The 19,033-nt window shown below is 49.7% G+C and overlaps 1 protein-coding gene across 4 annotated transcripts in view; it reads left to right on the top strand.

Moving 5' to 3' along the window:
• The first annotated feature begins 10,110 nt into the window (after window positions 1-10,110).
• Window positions 10,111-19,033, top strand: part of LOC117658515 (transcription factor COE1-like) — an 80,807-nt gene continuing 71,884 nt past the window's right edge. For all 4 annotated transcript variants that reach the window (XM_060692250.2, XM_087874798.1, XM_087874796.1 and 1 more), the window contains exons 1-2: window positions 10,111-10,564; window positions 11,490-11,611. In XM_060692250.2, coding sequence (XP_060548233.2) covers window positions 10,136-10,564; window positions 11,490-11,611 — 551 coding nt within the window. In that variant the 5' untranslated portion in view covers window positions 10,111-10,135. The remainder of the gene's footprint in view (window positions 10,565-11,489; window positions 11,612-19,033) is intronic.

Raw genomic sequence — 19,033 nt, forward strand, 5'->3', positions numbered from 1 at the left:
GCTGCCCCAAAGAAGAGGGGGGTCCACCTATTCTCCAAGGCACCTGAAGGCAGAACAAGAAGCAACGGATGGAAATTAATCAAGGAGAGATTAGGAAATAAGGAGGAATTTCATGACAGTGAGAACAATTAACCAGTGGAACTGCTTGCCACCAGAAGTTGTAGGTGCTTCATCACTGGAGGCTTTTAAGAAGAGATTGGACAGCCACTTGTCTGAAACGGTATAGAGTCTTCTGCTTAAGCAGGGGGTTGGACTAGAAGACCTCCCGGGTGCCTTCCAACTCCTGAACGGACAATCGGCTCCAAAGGACAATCCACACTACTCTAGAGTGTGGTTTTTTTTCCTGTTTTCTTCGCAGGTCACCCGGGTTTCAGGTTGCCATCACACAACTGAGTTGTGTAACCCGGTGCACAACTGGGTCTGTGAAGAGATTAACAAGGATTGTTCCCAGTGGTGAAAAGCCTGCCTGTTAATCTCAGAAACCAGCATATCTGGCTGGGGAAGTTTAGATGGCCTGCGTAGCCTTTGAGGATGGCTGGATTTCAACACTCTATACAGATGGCGCATGTGATACACAGTATATGAATACAGTAAATCCCACTCCCTTCTAGCACTGATGATGTAACCTAGACGGATAACGAAATGTCTGCAACGAAAGAACCAAGCTCAGAGAGGACCAAGGACCCCACAGTTCTCCTCCCCCCCCCCTCCTCCTCTGCAAACCCCACTCCCTTCTAGAACTGATGATGTTACCTAGTTGGGCAATGAAATGTCTGCAAGAAAACCGCCAAGCTCAGAGAGCATCAAGGACCCCACAGTCTTCTCCTCCTCTCCGCAAAGTCCCCTCCCCTCAAGCACTGATAATGTTCCCTAGTTGGTTCATGAAATGTCTCCAAGAAGACCACCAGCCTCAAAGAGCATCAAGGACCCCACAATCGTCGTCTTCCTCCTCTCCTCAAACCCCGAGCCTTGGTAGTACAGTCGTCTAAAGCAGTGGTCCCCAACCCCCGGTCCGCGGACCGGTGCCGGGCCGTGGAGTACCTGGCACCGGGCCGCGTAGCGGCCGGGGGACATGAACGCTGCAGCGCAAAGGCTCCTGGGCCGTGCGCAATGGGCCGTGCGCAAAAGCTCCTGGGCCGTGCTCCCACCCCTGCGCGCGCTCAGCGGGCCGCGGCGATAAAAAGGTTGGGGACCACTGGTCTAAAGCACCCTGTTATTAACATCAGCTGCCTGCAATTACTGCAGGTTCAAATCTCTCCAAGGTTCAAGGCTGACTCAGCCTTCCATCCTTTCTAAGGTAGGTGAAATGAGGACCCAGTTTGTGTGGGCAATAAGCTGACTTTCTATAAATATACAAAAGGATGAAGGGCTATTGCTTAACGCATTGTAAGCCGCCCTGAGTCTCCGGAGACGGCCGGCATATAAATCAAATTAAAAAACAAAACAAAACTCCACTCCTTTGTAGCATTGATGATGTGACCTAGTTGGGTAATGAAATGTCCCGCAAGGAAACAACCAAGCTCAGAGAGCATCAAGGACTCCAGAATATATTAATTTTGTGAGTCTCTTGATGCGCTCTAAGCTTGAGGACGTTTCATTACCCAACTAGGTAACCTCATCAGTGCTTCCGTCTCTTCCACTGGTATATTAAACTTCAAGTTTTTCTTAAAAAAAAAAAAAAGGCTGCACGTTGAACGGTTTTGGAATTAATACAAGGAATGGATTTTTATCTCTCGCCCTCCCTTACAAAACAATGGATGGGGCTTTGGAGATTTTGTAATAAAAACACATGGAAGCTGGTTTCAGGCCAGATGCGCCATTTCCAAAATAATGAGCTGCTAAAATTCACAGCGTGGAAGGAGAGAAAGGCGGGATTTTGCTATCATCTCCTTCCTGCCTTCCTTCCTGGCGTTTCCGCTCAGTTTCTCCAAGCGTTTTCTCTGACGCACCCAGGACAACTGACATTTTGACTCGGAGCCATAATCCATTTAGCAGGACGATTTCCGCGGAAATCTATCCACGCTTTGCTGTCTTTCCAGCTATACCTAACATCAAAGTAAGCTGGCCTCTTCCCGATTGGCCACGGTGACGTCTCCCAGAATCCTTAGCAAGCATGGGGCAGGAATTCTGGGAAATACGCCCCCAGAACATCATTGCAATTGATTGGAGAAGAAGACTTGTCAGCATCATGTCACTTCACCCCTCTAGCTGAAGGTCTAGCTGTTTGTTTACGGTTAGTCCTCGACATACGACCACAACATTTCTGTTGCTTAGCAATAGCACTTAGATACCGCTCTGCAATGCTTTTACAGCCCTCTCTAAGCAGTTTAGAGTCAGCGTCTTGCCCCCCCCCCCAACAACCTGGGTCCCCATTTGACTGACCTCGGAAGGATGCGTCAACCTTGAGCCAGTCAGGATCGAACTCCTGGCCGTGAGCAAAGTTTTGCCTGCCATGCTGCATTCTAACCACTGCGCCACCACAAACGCCATAAAAGACAACGGTTGTTTGAGTGAGTTTTGCCGTGTTTTACAACCTCCTTGCCATCATGTTAAGCAAATCACTGCAGCCTTAAGAAAGTCATTGAGACCACTTGGAGCAGTGTTTCTCGACCTTGGAAGCCTGAAGATGGGTGGACTTCAACTCCCAGAATCCCCCAGCCAGTGCTGCTGGCTGGGGGATTCTGGGAGTTGAAGTCCACCCATCTTCAAGCTTCCAAGGTCGAGAAGGAGTTTATCTGTGCCCTCGGGGTCACATTTATGGTGCAAATGGGTGTGGACACTTCTTGGAACTGTTTGAAAAAGGCCTTGTAAACTGCTGGTTTGAAAGAGGGGTCAAAGAGGCCATCTAGGTTAACATTAACAGAGTTGGAAGGGACCTTGGAGGTCACCTAGTCCAACCCCCCCCCCCCGGCCAAGCAGGAGACCCTCCACCATTTCTGACAAATGGCGGTCCAGTCTCTTCTTGAAAGCCTCCAGGGATGAAGCTCCCACCACCTCCGAAGGCAACTTCTGCTCCATCGGTCGATCGTTCTCACTGTCAGGAAATTCCTCCTTAGTTCCAGGTTCCATCACTGGAGTTTTTTTTTTTTAAAGAAGAGATGGACAGCCATTTGTCTGGAATGGCTTGGGTCTCCTGCTGGAGCAGGGGGTTGGACTAGATGACCTGCAAGGTCCCTCCCGACTCTCGTTATTCTGTATTCTGAATCTCTCCTTGTTCAGTTTCCATCCCTTATTCCTTGTCTGGCCTTCAGGTGCTTTGAAGAATTGCTTGACCCCTTTCCTCCTCTCTGGGGCAGCCCCTCAAATATTGGAAGATGCTCTCCTGTCTCCCCTGGTCCTTCTCTTCACTAGACTAGCCATGTCTTCTGTCCCACTATGATTCACTCAAATTTCTTTCTTTCTTTCTTTCTTTCTTTCTCTCTCTCTCTCTCTCTCTTTCTCTTTCTTTCTTTCTTTCTTTCTTTCTTTCTTTCTTTCTTTCTTTCTTTCTCTCTCTCTCTCTCTCTCTCTCTCTCTCTCTCTCTCTTTCTTTCTTTCTTGTGCTTTGGAAAACAGCTTGACCCCCTTCCTCCTCTCTGGAGCAGCCCCTCAAATATTGGAAGATGCTCTCCTGTCTCCCCTGGTCCTTCTCTTCACTAGACTAGACATATTTATTCTTTATATGTTTTAGCCTCCAGGCCCCTAATCATAGAGGGACGCGGGGGCTCAGTGGCTAAGACGCTGAACTTGTCGATCAAAAGGTCGGTGGTTCGAATCCCGAGGGCCGCGTAACGGGGTGAGCTCCCGTTCCTCGTCCCAGCTTCTACCAACCTAGCAGTTCGAAAGCACGTAAAAAAATGCAAGTAGAAAAAATAGGGACCACCTTTGGTGGGAAGGTAACAGCGTCCTGTGCACCTTTGGCGTTGAGTCATGCCGGCCACATGACCACGGAGACGTCTTCGGACAGCCCGGGATCTTCGGCTTTGAAACAGATGAGCACTGCCCCCTAGAGTCAGGAACAACCAGCACATATGTGTGAGGGGAACTTTTACATTTACCTTTACGCCTAATCATCTTCGTTGCTCTTCTCTGCACTCTTTCTAGAGTCTCAACATCTTTTTCATAGTGTGATGACCAAAACTGGATGCAGTGCTCTAGGTGTGGTCTTACTAAGGCTTTATATGGAATAGCCCTCAATCAAAGGAGATGGGGGTGGGGTACGACACCACCCATCTCCTGTTTCCGACACCATCCTTTCAGTAGTTCCAAGAAGTAGTTTCCCCACCCAATTGCACTATTCAGGTGATCCTCAGGGCACGATGAACCTCCAAGTGGCCTCAATGACTCTCAGAGAGAGTACTAACGCCCAGAGGACTGTGAGGAATGTAAATCCTTCCGTTCTCCACCATTCAGTCAGAACCGAAGAAGCTTCTCAGATGAGAAGTGAAACGTCTTCAAGGAAAAAAAGAAAAAGAAAATCCGGTTGCCTCTTGAGAAGAAAAAAAAAAATTACCTTTGGGACTTGTAATATTTTCCAACCACTCTCCTCCTTCTCCGGCAACTTGCAGACCATAATAAGAGTGATTGGTGGTGCTTCTTCTGGCCAGCAGCTGCTACTACCGGGCGGGAGAAGAAAGGAGAGCTTTCTCAATGGCTGCCTTAAATTATCCGCCATAAAACTGTAAGGATAAAACTATGCACAAATTTCATCCTTGTGGTGGATAAGAGTTCAGTCATCTGGTTACCACAAATTACACGAGCCTATTTTTTCTGCCAACCTCAACGCTGGAGGAATGCAGATTAAAGAGACTTTGATGAAGGCCCTTTGAGAGTTAGGGCCCTCCTACCTTCTCCAGGGGACGTGGTGGCTCAGTGGCTTAAGACGCTGAGCTTGTCGATCAAAAGGTCGGCAGTTCAGCGGTTCGAATCCCTAGTGCCACGTAAAGGGGTGAGCTCCCGTTCCTTGTCCCAGCTTCTGCCAACCTAGCAGTTCGAAAGCAGGTAAAAAATGCAAGTAGAAAAATAGGGACCACCTTTGGTGGGAAGGGAACAGCATTCCGTGCGCCTTTGGCTTTGAGTCATGCTGGCCACATGACCACGGAGACGTCTTTGGAGAGCGCTGGCTCTTCAACTTTGAAACGGAGATGAGTACCGCCCCCTAGAGTCAGGAACGACTAACACATATGTGCGAGGGGAACCTTTACCTTACCGTCTCCACCAGGGAAAAAGCTGCATCCGTCACTAAGAGGACATCCATAGCAGTAGTGAAATTCAATTTTTTTTACTACAGGTTCTGTGGGCGTGGCTTGGTGTGGCTTGGTGGGCGTGGCAGGGGAAGGATCCTGCAAAATCCCCATTCCCTCCCCACTTCTGGGGAAAGGATATTGCAAAATCTCCATTCCCAGCCCACTCTGGGGCCAACCAGAGGTAGTATTTGCCGGTTCTCCAAACTACTCAAAATTTCCGCTACCGGTTCTTCAGAACCTGCTGGATTTCACCCCTGATCCATAGACATCATAAGTTCTTGACTTAGACCAGACATGTTCACCACACTTCCAGCTGTTGGAAGTTCTCCACGGGTCTGGTGGTCTTCCGACTTAGCTTTGACTAGCTTTGGGCTTCTTCAGATAGCCATACCACAAGGAGCTGGCTTATGGGGCACTTTGAGAGACCTAATAGGGGCACGAATTATGACGTTCAGGACTCAATTCATCCGACACGTGAGATGGTTATTAAGTGTGAAAGAGACACCCAAGTGTTTCTTCACGTGAGGTCAAGCGATCTTGGAGGTACGTCTTCCAAAACCACATGTCCATCTCCCTTTCTTTCCTTCTTCCTGGTCATAAAGTCCTTCTCCCTCAAAGCTTGGCCCCTGATGATGTCACGTTGGTTTCTTCGCCGCAGAGATGTCCACCCAACCTTCTTCCAGCGCCTGTTGGGACCTTCTCAATGGGATGCCGCGGACTTGAATTTATTCCTCCAGACGGGGGGGTAGAAATATAGGTACTCCTTGATTTACAAGCATTTGTTTAGTGACAGATCGAAGTTACGACAACAGTGAAAAAAGTGATTTAGAGCAGGGCTCTCCAACCTTGGCAACTTTTAAGACTTGTGGACTTCAACTCCCAGAATTCCTTGGCTGAGGAATTCTGGGAGTTGAAGTTCACAAGTCTTAAAAGTTGTTAAGGTTGGAGACCCCTGATTTAGAGAAAGATCTTTAAAAAAAAAAAAAAGTAAACGATTGAGTTTAAAAATCTAATAAATAAATAAATTCGGAAGAAATCTAGATAAAGTGAGCCAGAATGGGATGCGAGGGCAGAGGCTGAAATTTTAGGGAAAAAATTAAAAATGCTAGAAAAGTAAAGAACTAAATGATTTTTTTAAAAAAATAAGGATTAAAACTACCTGAGGTCTCCTCCACCTCACTCGGTCCCTGCAACTGAGCATGTGCAAAACCTAGTATAGGCAGTCCTCGACTTATGACTGCAATTGAGCCCAAAATATTTGTTGCTAAGCAAGGCATTTGTTAAGTGAGCTGTGCCCCATTTTACGACCTTTCTTACCACAATCATTAAGTGAGTCACTGCTCACTTGTTAAGTGAGTAACATGGTTGTTAAGTGAATCTGGCTTCCACATTGATTTTGCTTGTCAGACGGTCGCAAAAGGGGATCATATGACCCCGGGACACTGCGACCGTCATTAAGTTCATGCCAGTTGCCAAATTTGTCTGAATTTGGATCATGTGACCATGGGGATGCTGTGACGGTCGTAAATATGAAAACTAGTCGTAAGTCACCTTTTTCTCAGTGCTGTTGTATCTTTGAACCGTCACTAAACAAATGGTTGTAAATCAAAGACTACTTATAGTCTTTAAGCCCTTCATTAATTCAGCCTGACAGACATCCGGAGGGACATGTTCAGCATCTATGCAGGTAGTCCTCGACTTACGACAGTTCATTTAGCGACCGTTCAAAGTTACAACGGTACTGAAAAAGGTGACTTAAGATGGTTTTTCACAATTACAACCTTTGCAGCATTCCCCAGGGTCACGTGATCAAAATTCAGACTCGGAAGTCTGGGAGTTGGAGTCCACCCATCTTAAAGCCTACTGGTTGGAGGATTCTGGGAGTTGAAGTCCATCCATCTTAAAGCCTCTTGGCTGGGGAATTCTGGGAGTTGGAGTCCACCATCTTAAAGCCTGCTGGCTGGGGATTCTGGGAGTTGTAGTCCACCCATCTTAAAGCATGCAGGCTGGGGGATTTTGGGAGTTGGAGTCCACCCATCTTAAAGCCTGCTGGCTGGGGGATTCTGGGAGTTGTAGTCCACCCATCTTAAAGCATGCAGGCTGGGGGATTTTGGGAGTTGTAGTCCACCCATCCTAAAGCATGCAGACTGGGGGATTCTGGGAATTGAAATCCACAAGTCTTAAAAACTTCCAACTTTGGAGACCCCTGTGTTGAGCCCTCAAGCAATCGGAGCCAAGAGCAATTAATGGGGGGTGGGGTGGATGCGTGGTGGGAGGGGCAGGGGGGCAATTATAACTGTTCCCCCACTCCCAGAGGATTTTAGTGGGTTTACAAACAACAGAACGTTGTTGTAATTAGAGATCAAGATTTCTAACACAGCAATCCCAACAGCTGTCTCCACACCAAACATATAGAGAGTCCTCAATTTACAACTCTTCTTTTAGTGGCCGTTACAATGGCACTGACCTTTTTTTACACCTACGACCGTTGCGGCATCCCCGTAGGTCACCTGATCAAAATTCAAGACCCTTGGCAACGGACTTGTATTTATGACGGTCGGGGTCACGCGATCCCCTTTTGCGACCTTCTACTGACAAGCAAAGTCAGTGGCAAAGCCAGATTCACTTAACAACCGTGCCCCTAACTTAAGCAACAGCAAAGATTCACTTAACAACAGTGGCAGGAAAGGTCGTAGATTGGGGCAAAACTCACTTAACATCTGTCTCGCTTAACAACCGAAATTTGGGGGCTCCACTGTGGTTGTAAGTCGAGCACTACCTGTATTATTACTTCTGACCACAATGGAGCCCCAAAATTTTTGTCGCTAGGCAAGACATTCGTTCAGCGAGTTTTGCCTCATTTTATGACCTTTCTCGCCGCAGCTGTTAATGAATCACTACAGTTATTACGTTAGTAAAACGGTTGTTAAGTGAATCTGGCTTCTGCATCGACTTTGTTTATCAGACGGTCGCAAAAGGGGATCATCTGACCCCAGGGCTCTGCAACCGTCATAAATACGAGTCAGTTGCCAAGCGTCCTGAATTTGGACTCCATGAGCCCGGGGGATGCTGCAATGGTGGTTAAGTGTGCAAATCGATCGTAAGGTCACTTTTTTTCCCAGCGCCGTTGTAACTTCAAAACAGTCACTAAACAAACTGTTGTAAATCGAGAACGACCTGTCATGCTTAAAATTAAAAATCCCAGGGAATAAAATCCGGCAAAGGTAAAGAGGATCAACAAACTCCTCCTCCTCCCTCTAAGGCAGTGTTTCTCAACCTTCGAAGCTTGAAGATGGGTGGACTTCAACTCCCAGAATCCCCCAGCCAGCGGCACTTAGACAAAACGGCCATCAACGGGCACATAGAGATGGACCACATTTACACGCCATTCAAAAGAGACAATCCAAAAGCTAAAAGATCACTACACTTCTTGGCCAGAAATAAAATACCCACAAGAGCAGAGATTAACACAGTGTTTCTCAACCTTGGTAGCTTGAAGATGGGTGGACTTCAACTCCCAGAATCCCCCAGCCAGCGCTGCTGGCTGGGGGATTCTGGGAGTTGAAGTCCACCCATCTTCAAGCTTCCAAGGTTGAGAAATACTGCTCTAAGGAAAGTTGCACCAACCTTCCCAAATACTTTTCGGGATGGACAAGAAGGAGGGCAAAGGACATTCAGTAGGAGCAGCTTGCAAAATTTGGCTACCTTGGCACATCCGCTGGCTTCAGACAACTCACCAAACTTTGGCATGCTTTGCAGGGCCTCCAAATGCCGTTTGCTCCCTCGCCCTACTCAGGATCGGAGCATCGGCTACTCAAACCTGCATTTTATCTGTCAGTAATGGGGTGTAGGGTCTCCTGCCTGGGGAGGATGGAGAGACGGGGGGGGGGGTGTTGGACTAGATCAGGGCTCTCCAACCTTGGCAACTTTTAAGCCTGGAGGACTTGGAACTCCCAGAATTCCCCAGCTTCAACTGGGAGTTGAAATTGCCCAGATTGGAGATCCCGGGACTAGATGACCTCACAAGATCCCTTCCGACTCTTTTTTTTTTTTTAATTTGATTTATATGCCACCTTTCTCCGGAGACTCAGGGCGGCTTACAATGCATTAAGCAATAGCCTTCATACTTTTGTATATTTATACAGTCAGCTTATTGCCCCCACAATCCGGGTCCTCATTTTACCTACCTTAGAAAGGATGGAAGGCTGAGTCAACCTTGAGCCTGGTGAGGTTCGAACTTACAGTAATTGCAGGCAGCAGATGTGAGTGGATGTTAATAACAGTGCTTTAGTCTGCTGAGCCACCAGGGCTCTTAAGAGCTTGGCCTGGGATACGGGGGTCCTCTGAATGCAAAGGGAGAGAGAAAGCAGGACTGTTCTTAGCTCGAAGGAGGGAAGGAAGGAAGGAAGGAGGGAAGGAAGGAAGGAGGGAAGGAAAAAAGGAAGGAAGGAGGGAGGGAGAGAAGGAAGGAAGAAAGGAAGGAAACGATTAAGGAAAGGGGGGAGCTTTGGGGGAGTGAGGGGGGCTGCGGATAGGGCCCTATGAAGGGGGGTCTCGGGGAACGGAGACCCCTGGGGGAGGCACATGGATGGATGGGGGGGAGCCTGCAAAACTTTGAGGGGCTCCCAGAGGAGAGACGCACTTTCCGAGGCTGGAATATTTGGGGGGGGGGCTGCGAGTGGGGAGGGGGGGCGGCGAAGACCGAGGCAGGGATCCCGGGGGAAGCGAGGATGACCAGAGAGGGAGGGAGGGGGGGGGTCTCCAAGCCCAGCGCGTCCCTCCCGCGGTCATCCCCGCCGCCGCCGCCGCCTCCGTCCGTCCCCTGGAGTCCGCCCCTCCCCGGATGATGTCAGCTTGCTCGGCCCGGTGGCTGCAGCCCCCTCCTCCCTGGGGAGGCGGAGGGAGGCGGCATGGCCCGGCTCGGCCCGGCCGGAGGAGGCGGCGGCGGCGGCGGCCCGCTCCCCCTGCGGCTGGAAGCTGCGCCCGGGCCCGCGCCGCACTGGCTGGCGGTGCTGATGCTGCTGCTGCCGCCGGACGAGGCGGACGAAGAGGAGGAGGACGAGGACGAGGAGGAGGAGGAGGACGGCGGGCAGCAGCACCAGCAGGGCGGCCAGGCCGGCCGTCGGAGGCAGCAGCAGCAGCAGCAGCAGCGCAGGCGGAGGCGGAGGCGGAGGAGGCGGCTGCGGGCGGCGGGCGCTCCGGCCGGCGGGCTGCTCCCCGGGGACCCGCGGCGGCGGCTGCTGCTCCTGCTCCTGCCGGCCAATGGGGGGGGCGGAGGAGGAGGAGGAGGAGGAGGAGGAAGGAGCCCCGGACCGCGCTCCGACCTGCCCGCCGCTCCGGTAAAGTCCGCAGCCGGCGAGAGGAGGGAGGGGGGGAGGGAGGGAGGGGAGACCCCCAGCCCCGTCCCCCTCCCGCGTGCTCTGGCAGACCCCCCCAACTTTTCCTCTATCCAGCCCCCTCCAGCCCCCTCCCCCTCCCGCTGCCCCCCAGTCCCCGGTCCCCACTCCACTCGCCCTCTCCCCCCTCCATCCCCCCCCCCATCTCGCCTTGGACGCTCGCTCACCTCCGGCGGCCCCGGGCTCTGCATCCCGGGCGCGCTCCGCTCCGGTGGTCCCCGTGGCCCCGGGGGTAGCCCTGCCTGCTTACCCGCCGCTGCCTCGCCTGCCGCTCGCCGGCCTCCTCCTCCTCCTCCTCCTGCCCCCCGCCCTTCCCCACCCCTCCCCCCTCCCTCCCTCCCTCCCCGGGGGCTCCTTGCTCTCTGATTCCTCCATCCTCTCCCCGCCGAGGCGTCCCCACCCAGCGCTCGCCTCCCTCCCTGCCTGCCTCCCTGCCTGCCCCGCCGCCGCCGGGAAGCCAGCAAAGCATCCCCGAGCCCGGATTGTCACCCCGACACCTCGTGGCGGCGGGAGCAGGTGGTGGCGCCAGGGCAGCCCCTTTCCTCCCGGCCCCCGGCCCCCCCCAGGCTGGGCTGGGGTCTCGGACGGCGCTCAGCCTCTGCCCCGCTCCCCAGTTTCTCGCCCCGGGGTCCTCCCGTCCTCGTCGGAGAGCTGCTGGTCCCGGAAAGCCGAGAGACCCCAAACTTTCTTCCGAGCGCCCCCTCCTCTCCTCCCCAACAAGCCCCTGCTCGGGGGGGCTGGGATTGTTTTGGTTGGAGGACGGCACGCGCGCGCCCACCCGACACACACTCACACTCACACACAAACACACACACACACACCCCTCTGGAGGCAGAGGTAAAAGGCAGTTTTGATGTTCTCCATCCAGGAGAGCCTGGCCAGAGGGGGGCTGACCATGAAAGAGGAGCCTCTGAGCGGAGGGGGACTCTCGGCGGTCAGGTCGTGGATGCAAAGCACCGGCGTCCTGGATGCCCACACGGCTCTGCAAAGGTAGGACGCAAGAGACAAACCCCCCCCCGTCCTTCTCCTTGTAACTCCAGCCGGCGACCCCCCCCCCCGTTCCCTCTCCCTGCCTCAGTTTCCCCTCTGGTTTAGGGACCCGCCGAGCTTTTTTTTGACTGCCTCCTTCTGCGGGGAAGGTTGAGGGTCAGGGCAGGAGAGGGCACCTCCCTCCAGGAGACCCACCCAAATACCAAAGGGCTGCCGCCTGCTTCGGGGTTAGAACCTGGTCTGGGAGTGGGAGAGCAAACTAGGAATGTTGATTTGCTAAGCGATGCTTGCTTGAGTGGGCGCAAAGGATGGGGGGGGGATTGGGAGAGGATAGTTGTGAGGGTCAGCCCTCACGGTGGTGGGTGGTGGTGGGGAGCTGTGTCTCGGGCATTTGGGCTAAGCAGTTGACCCCCCCTGTTCAACCCCCTCGAAATACTCAAGTGAGCAAGTAGAAGATCTCCTTTGTTGGAGCTCCTCCTGGGCCATCAGGTCCTCTCTGGAAGTCCCTGCAGGAGATGACAAGACAGCCGAAGATGACTCCGAGGTGGCTGATGTGATTTTTCTTTCGGCGTGATTTGGAAAATGTTCCTTGAAAGTAAAATAAGACTTCCGGATGGAAAACCAAAAAGCAGCTAGAAAGAGTTCAGGCTGAGCTCTCCTTTAGTAACACCCATCCCTGCCGTTTTTTCAACTTTCCAGCTATCTTCTAAAGTTCGATTTTATATATATATAAAAATTCTGCAGCTTTAATGATCTTTCTGGTTTTCAAAACAGCGAAAGGATCTCTCTTTCTCTCTCTCTCTCTCTCTCTCTCTATATATATATTTCTTTGTTGTTGGACTTGTCCGCATCGCAAATCTATCTACCTTTCGGTCTTGCTTTCTATCTCTTCCTTTTCCTGCTTGTCAATAAACAAGGGTTGTATGAATGATTTCTCCCAGGACTTGACGAGTAGGAGAGTTAGCTCCTTTGGATTCGAATTGATTTTCTATCGATCGCAAATGTCCCCTGACCTTTGACATCCAATCTTGCTTGGCACGGGAGTTCAGCTTGGTTAAACAAAGGAAATCGGAATTAGGTTGCATAGCTAATGAACGAGGGGCGGGGAAGGATGGACAGAAAGATGAGTGTCCCCTTCCCAACCCGTTTCCCCCCCCCCAAGATTCCCGTAGAATTGGATCTTGGCATCTGCTAGTTAACAGAATATCAGAGTTGGAAGGGACCTTGGAGGTCTTCTAGTCCAACCCCCTGCTCAAGCAGGACACCTTATACAATTCCAGACAAATGGCTGTCCAATCTCTTCTTAAAATCCTTCCGGTGTTGGAGCATCCAGAGACAACTCGTTCCACTGATTAATTGTTCTAGCGGTCAGGATATCCCTCTTTAGTGCTAGGCTGCTTCTCCCCTTGATGAGGTTCCATCCCTTGCTTCTTGTCCTGACTTCAGGGGCTTCGGAGAATAAGTTATCCCCCCTTTTTCATTGCAGCCCATCAAATATTGGGCCATGTTATTATGATCTAATGTGTGGACAAATATTATAGAGTACAAGTGTAAGCAGAATGACAGAGTTGGAGGTCTTCTAATCCAACCCCCTGTTCAAGCAAGAGACCTTCTACCACTTCAGACAAACGGTTGTCCGATCTCTTCTTAAAAACCTCCAGTGATGGAGCACCCACAACTTCTAGTGGCAAGCTGTTCCACTGATTAATTGTCCCCACTGTCAGGCAATTCCAGATTGCTTCTCTCCTGGATTAGTTTCCATCCATTGCTTCTCGTCCTGCCTTCAGGGGCTTTGGAGAATAGGCTGACCCCCTTCCTCTTTGGGGCAGCCCCTCAAATATTGCAACACTGCTATCATGTCTCCCAAGTTCACAGCTTCATCTATCTTGCTGCCAGCCTTTCCCGTCTGTTTGAGCTTGAGGATGGGATACCAGGCCTGCGTCTTCCTTGGGCCAACACGCCATCTGAAGACGGTGCCCCATGGAGGAATCCTGCAACGCAATTTGTACATTCACTAGCGCTTTCTCATTGTCGAACCGTTCGGTAATTGATCCAATTCTTTCAGCGCTCTCTCGTCCCCCCCCCACGCACAAATATTTCAAGTCTTTCGGCAGCCCTACCATTTAGTCTTTAATTAACCGTTCAGTACCGCTTTATAATGCCTTGGTAAGACCACACCTGGAATGTTGCACCCAGTTTTGGTGGCCACGATATAAAAATGATGTTTAGAACAAGTGCAGAGAAGAGCAACCAAGATAATTAGGAGGCTAAAATATATGAAGAACGGTTGCAGGAATTGGGTACTTTTAAGTCTACTGAAAAGTAGGACTAGGGGTGGCATGATAGCAGTCTCCCAATATTTGAGGGGTTGCCCCAAAGAAGAGGGGATCCACCTATTCTCCAAAGCACCAGAAGGCAAGACAAGAAACAATGGATGGAAACTAACCAAGGAGAGAAGCAACCTGGAATTAAGGAGAAACTTCCTGACAGTGAGAACAATTAATCAGTGGAACGGCTTGCCTCCAGAAGTTGTGGGTGCTCCATCACTGGAGGTTTTTAAGAAGAGGTTGGACAGCCGTTTGTCCAGAATGGAATAGAGTCTCCTGCTTGAGGAGAGGGCTGGACTAGAAGACCTCCAAGGTCCCTTCCAATTCTGTTATTCTGTTACTCTGCAATCATATAAGGTAGTCGGTAATAAAAAAAAAATCAGAGGCCACCACTATCATCCAGGATCAGGACTAGAGGGAAGTTGCAAAAGATGATGATGATGGAAGAAGAGAAGAAGGAGGAGGAGGAGGAGGAGGAGGAGAGGAAGAAGATATCCATTCAATCGCGTCGGACTCTTGGCGATTCTATGGACCAACTCTCTCCATGTCTTCCGATCTTGCGCTGCTTCTCTTGAGTTCTTGCAAAAGATATTCTCTTCTTTTTCTATATTTTTCTGCGGACTCTCCATTCCAAAGCTGCCCTGCGCTGTCGGGATGAGTGCAGAGCCAAATGTGTCCCTTAAACCCCCCTGAAGCCGTACAGTTCTGATGGTCTCTGATCCTCCATCACCGCTAGCCAAGAGGCTGGGTGCGTTCATCCAAGGCTGGAGATTTATCCTGCCACTGGAGATTTAATCTGGTTCTCCCTTCGGTGTGCCACCGGTTTCTAGATTGCGGTTCAGGTCTCTGAGCCAGGGCAGGGCTAGGCTGCTTCAGCTGAGTCCTGCAAAGACATTATGTGTATAGATCTGGCTTTGTGGGTGACAGTCGGTCAAGGAACACTGCAAAAAAAATGCATTTAGCCATCGCTAAATCAGGCTTTAAGTGGGCAGCTTTGGCCCGATGACAGAAGCAAAGAGAGGCTCCTAAAAGAATAGAGGAAGGGGCCCCACCGAGCTCAGGAAACCTACATCACAACAAATGGAACAGAGTTTAGCCCTTTTTTTCTGGCTTTGAAGACTTTGGGGGGGGGGAAGACCCTGAGGTTGGGAAAGATGGAAGGCGAAAAGAGAAGGGGACGGCAGAGGCAGAGATGGTTTATGTCGTGTTTCTCCGGAGTCGACACAGTAGTGTCAAGATTTCCTTTTCCCCAGTTTTTGCTCCGGAGCGAAGCTTTCCAATTGCTAAGTGAAATCTGGAGTCGCTCTGGAAAAAGGCAGCGGTGGTCATTACAAGCATCCACATTTTTGAAATATTCCTCATTCTCGTTTGAACCATCTGGGCTGAATTCATTCAGAAAGAAGCGTTGCTGTCTTATTTGGTTTTCTTTTTTTAATGTTGGCCCGGATAGAAACGTCTGCCTGCCTGCCTGCCTATCTCTCTCTCATCTATCTATCTATCTATCTATCTATCTATCTATCTATCTATCTATCTATCTATCTATCTATCTATCTATCTATCTATCTCATCTCTCTATCTCTCTATCTATCTCATCTCTCTCTCTCTCTCTCTCTCTCTGTCTCTCTCTTTATCTATCTGTCTGTCTGTCTCTCTACCTATGTACCTACCTACCTGTCTACCTACCTACCTATCATTATCTCTCTCTCTCTCTCTCTATCTATCTATCTATCTATCTATCTCTCATAGTCTATCCTATCTACCTACCTACCTACCTACTCCTCTCTCTACCTATCTACCCCCTCCTCTTTCATATGTATCCATCATCTCTCAACATCTTGTGCCAAGGAGAAGGAAAATCACTTCTCCTTATTCTTATAAATTATAAGAATAATTTATATTCTTGCCTTTCTCTTTCATGCACCTGAGTGAGCCACTTTTTAAAAAATTCCTCATCGTAATCTTTTCTAGATTTTTCTAAGTGAACCGGAAAACGTTCAACTTTCATTCTTACTTCTTTCTGGTTTGGACTTGTATCATCTAACTGCTTATTTTCTTTCCTTCTATCTCTTTCAATTTTGAGGTCTGTTTTTTCCCCCCTCCACTCCAATGAGGTGAAAATCAGGTAGATGGGTGCTTGAGTTGCAGAGTTCATCATGTTCCCCAGCAAAGCCTAGCTGAATTTGCAGATTGAGAGACATCACTGAACTTTCTCTGAAAAGCCAGATTGGTTGTCGTTGTTGTTCAGTCAATATGTTGTGTCCGACACTTTGCAACACCGTGGACCAGAGCACGCCAGGCCCCCTTGTCCTCCACTGTCTCCCAGAGTTTTCCCAAATTCATGTTCGTTGTCTCCACGACACTATCAGAATAACAGAACAGAATTACAGAATAACAAAGTTGGAAGGGACCTTGGAGGTCATCTAGTCCAACCCCCTGCTCAAGCAAGAACCCTACACCAATTCAGACAAATGGTGGAGACATCTCTTCTTAAAAACTTGTTGGAGCCTTCACAATTTCTCGAGGCAAGTCGTTCTACTGAAGCAGTTGTACTTTCTCCCTGTTGCTCGTCACCTTGTCCCATTAATGGATCAATAATTTCCTTGACTTTTTCTCTTGTTTTTCACATGTTGAAAGAAGCTTCAGGGTTTTTTTTTTGTTGTTGTTATTTTTAACTTTTTGTCGCAAGCCTTAGTTCATTTTGAGCCTTAGCTTTCCTAATTTCATCTTTGCAGGCTCGGGCTGTTTGCTGCTCTTCTGCCTTAGTTATGTGCCTTTCTTTCTACTTTTTCTACTTGGCCTTTTAGTCTTTCCATTTATCAGAGAGTTCTTTGTGCAGCCATGCCGGTTTCCACTATCTAACCATCTCATCCTCTTCTGTCCTCTTCTCCTTTCACCTTCCGTCTTTCCTGACATCATCAGGGTCTTTTCCGATAAAAGTTGTCTTCAAAGCCACATTTTTAAAAAGGTGAAACTCTATTCCATTTATTTTGACAAAGCTGGGTATTTTATTTTTATATACGATTGGGCTTTCTGTGCACCTGATTAGCAAACTGGCTTGCAACAACCGTAAGAGACTCAAAACAACCTTCGTACAGTTGCAATCCAGAAAAAAATTCCTAATGAACGTTTGGATATCTCTGTCCTGGTGGGTTGGATACGAGGCAGCCCACCTTCCTGTGCTTATAATGTTTAACATCTGAATTCCAATTCAGGAGAAATTTAGCAAATCTGTCCTGGATGGGAGAAACCGGGAGCTGGTACATTCAGAGTTAATATTTGTTTCTCTTCAAGCTGTGCTTGCATTTGTTCCCCTTGCTCTGTCCGTAAGGTTGCAGCCGAGAGGAGCGCTAAACCGAGCTGATAAATAGAAATAAATAATAATATAATCAGCCCCCAACACTCAGATCCAAGCTCAACACACGCATTTGATGGCGCAGTGGCGCATACATTTGAATAAAGAGGTTTTGCCCGTGTCAGGAAGATTTGGGCGGTTGAAATCTGCCAACGAAAGGGCTGGAATTGCATGGAATTTATTCTTTTTTAAAATTCAGTGACCAGATGGGTGAATCCATCTGAGTGCAGAATCACTTTGAGTTTCATGCTGAATTGTCAGCTTCTCCCAGGCAGGTCTGGGAACATTCTTGGTTCTAGAGAAGGACTCCAATATTTGTTAAGCAAGAACGGTCGTTTACGGCGTGAAAATATGGAGAAAGGCTCAAACCGGGCAAAATTTGGGTGGTCCTGAATACAGGTAGTCCTCTACTTACGACCACAATTGGGCCCAAAATTTCTGTCGCCAAGTGAGACCTTTACTAAACGATTTTTTGCCCCATTGTACGATCTTTCTTCCACCATCGTTAAGCGAATTGCTGCCGTTGTTAAGTTAGTCACATGGTTGTTAAGTGAATCCGGCTTCCCCATGGACTTTGCTTGGCAGAAGGTCGCAAAAGGAGGATCACGTGAACACCCCTCCCCCCGGGAACACGGCGACCGTCATAAGTATGAGTCAGTTGCCAAGCGTCTGAATTTTGATCATGTGACCATGGGGAGGCCGCAACAGTCGTAAGTGTGAAAAACGGCCCTAAGTCACTTTTTTCAGTGCCGTCGTCATTTCCAGCGGTCACTAAACGAACTGTTGTAAGTCAAGGACCGCCTGCAGTCTTGAATCTCGGTAACCTGGCTGCCTAGGAAAAGCGAAAGAGCCTCTCCTGAAGGAGGTGAACAAGGGAAACCTCTTGAAAACAACGAGATCGAAAGCGGAATACCGAAAGGAAACAATTGAGCATCGAGTTTCCTGCTGGAAAAAAGAATCTTTGCAGAATTTGCACGCAGCCCCCAGCTTGCTGTGGCTGACGGTGGTTGGGGGAAATTGCAAACTCACTGACCTCGATGAAGCCTGGTGGTTCACTCTGTGTGTGCGTGCGTGTAGAATCAGAATAGAGCTGAAAGGGACCTTGGAGGTCCTCTAGTCCAACCCCCTTCTCAAGCAAGAGACTGTATATGACAAGTGTCTGTCCGGTCTCTTCTGGCTGGTGAGCCTCATCTCCAGCTGCATGTTGACCTCCCTGCAGGTACAGCTCTGCACTCCCAAATCAATGAGAACAGAGCTGGAGGGGACCTTGGAGGTCTTCTAGTCCAACCCCTGACTCAAGCTGGAGACCCTCTCCCATTCCGGACAAATGCCTGTCCGGTTTCTTCTTAAAAGCTTCTAGTGATGGAGCACCCACAACTTCTGGTGGCGAGCTGTTCCGCTGGTTAATTGACCTGACTGTTAGGAAGTTCCCCCTTAATTCCAGGTTGCTTCCCTCCTCGATTAGTTTCCATCCGTCGTTTCTTGTCTTGCTTTCTGGTGCTTTGGAGAACAGGTGACACCCTCCGCCCCCCTCTTCTTTGGGGCAGCCCCTCAAACACTGCTATATCAGGTCACGGCTGGTCCTTCTTTTCACTGGCGTAACCGTACGGAGTTCCTGCAATCCTCCTCCGTTCGTTTTATGACGCTCCTGGCCACGGCTTCCCGGCGCTGGGTACAATGCGGGGGCCGTGGTGCCTTTCCTGTAAGAGCCCGGGCGCTGGTCTGCTTTGCTAGGAAATGCTC

The sequence above is a fragment of the Pantherophis guttatus genome, chromosome 8 (assembly GCF_059756535.1).
Source record: "Pantherophis guttatus breed Tessera chromosome 8, ASM5975653v1, whole genome shotgun sequence".
Classification (NCBI taxonomy): domain Eukaryota; kingdom Metazoa; phylum Chordata; class Lepidosauria; order Squamata; family Colubridae; genus Pantherophis; species Pantherophis guttatus.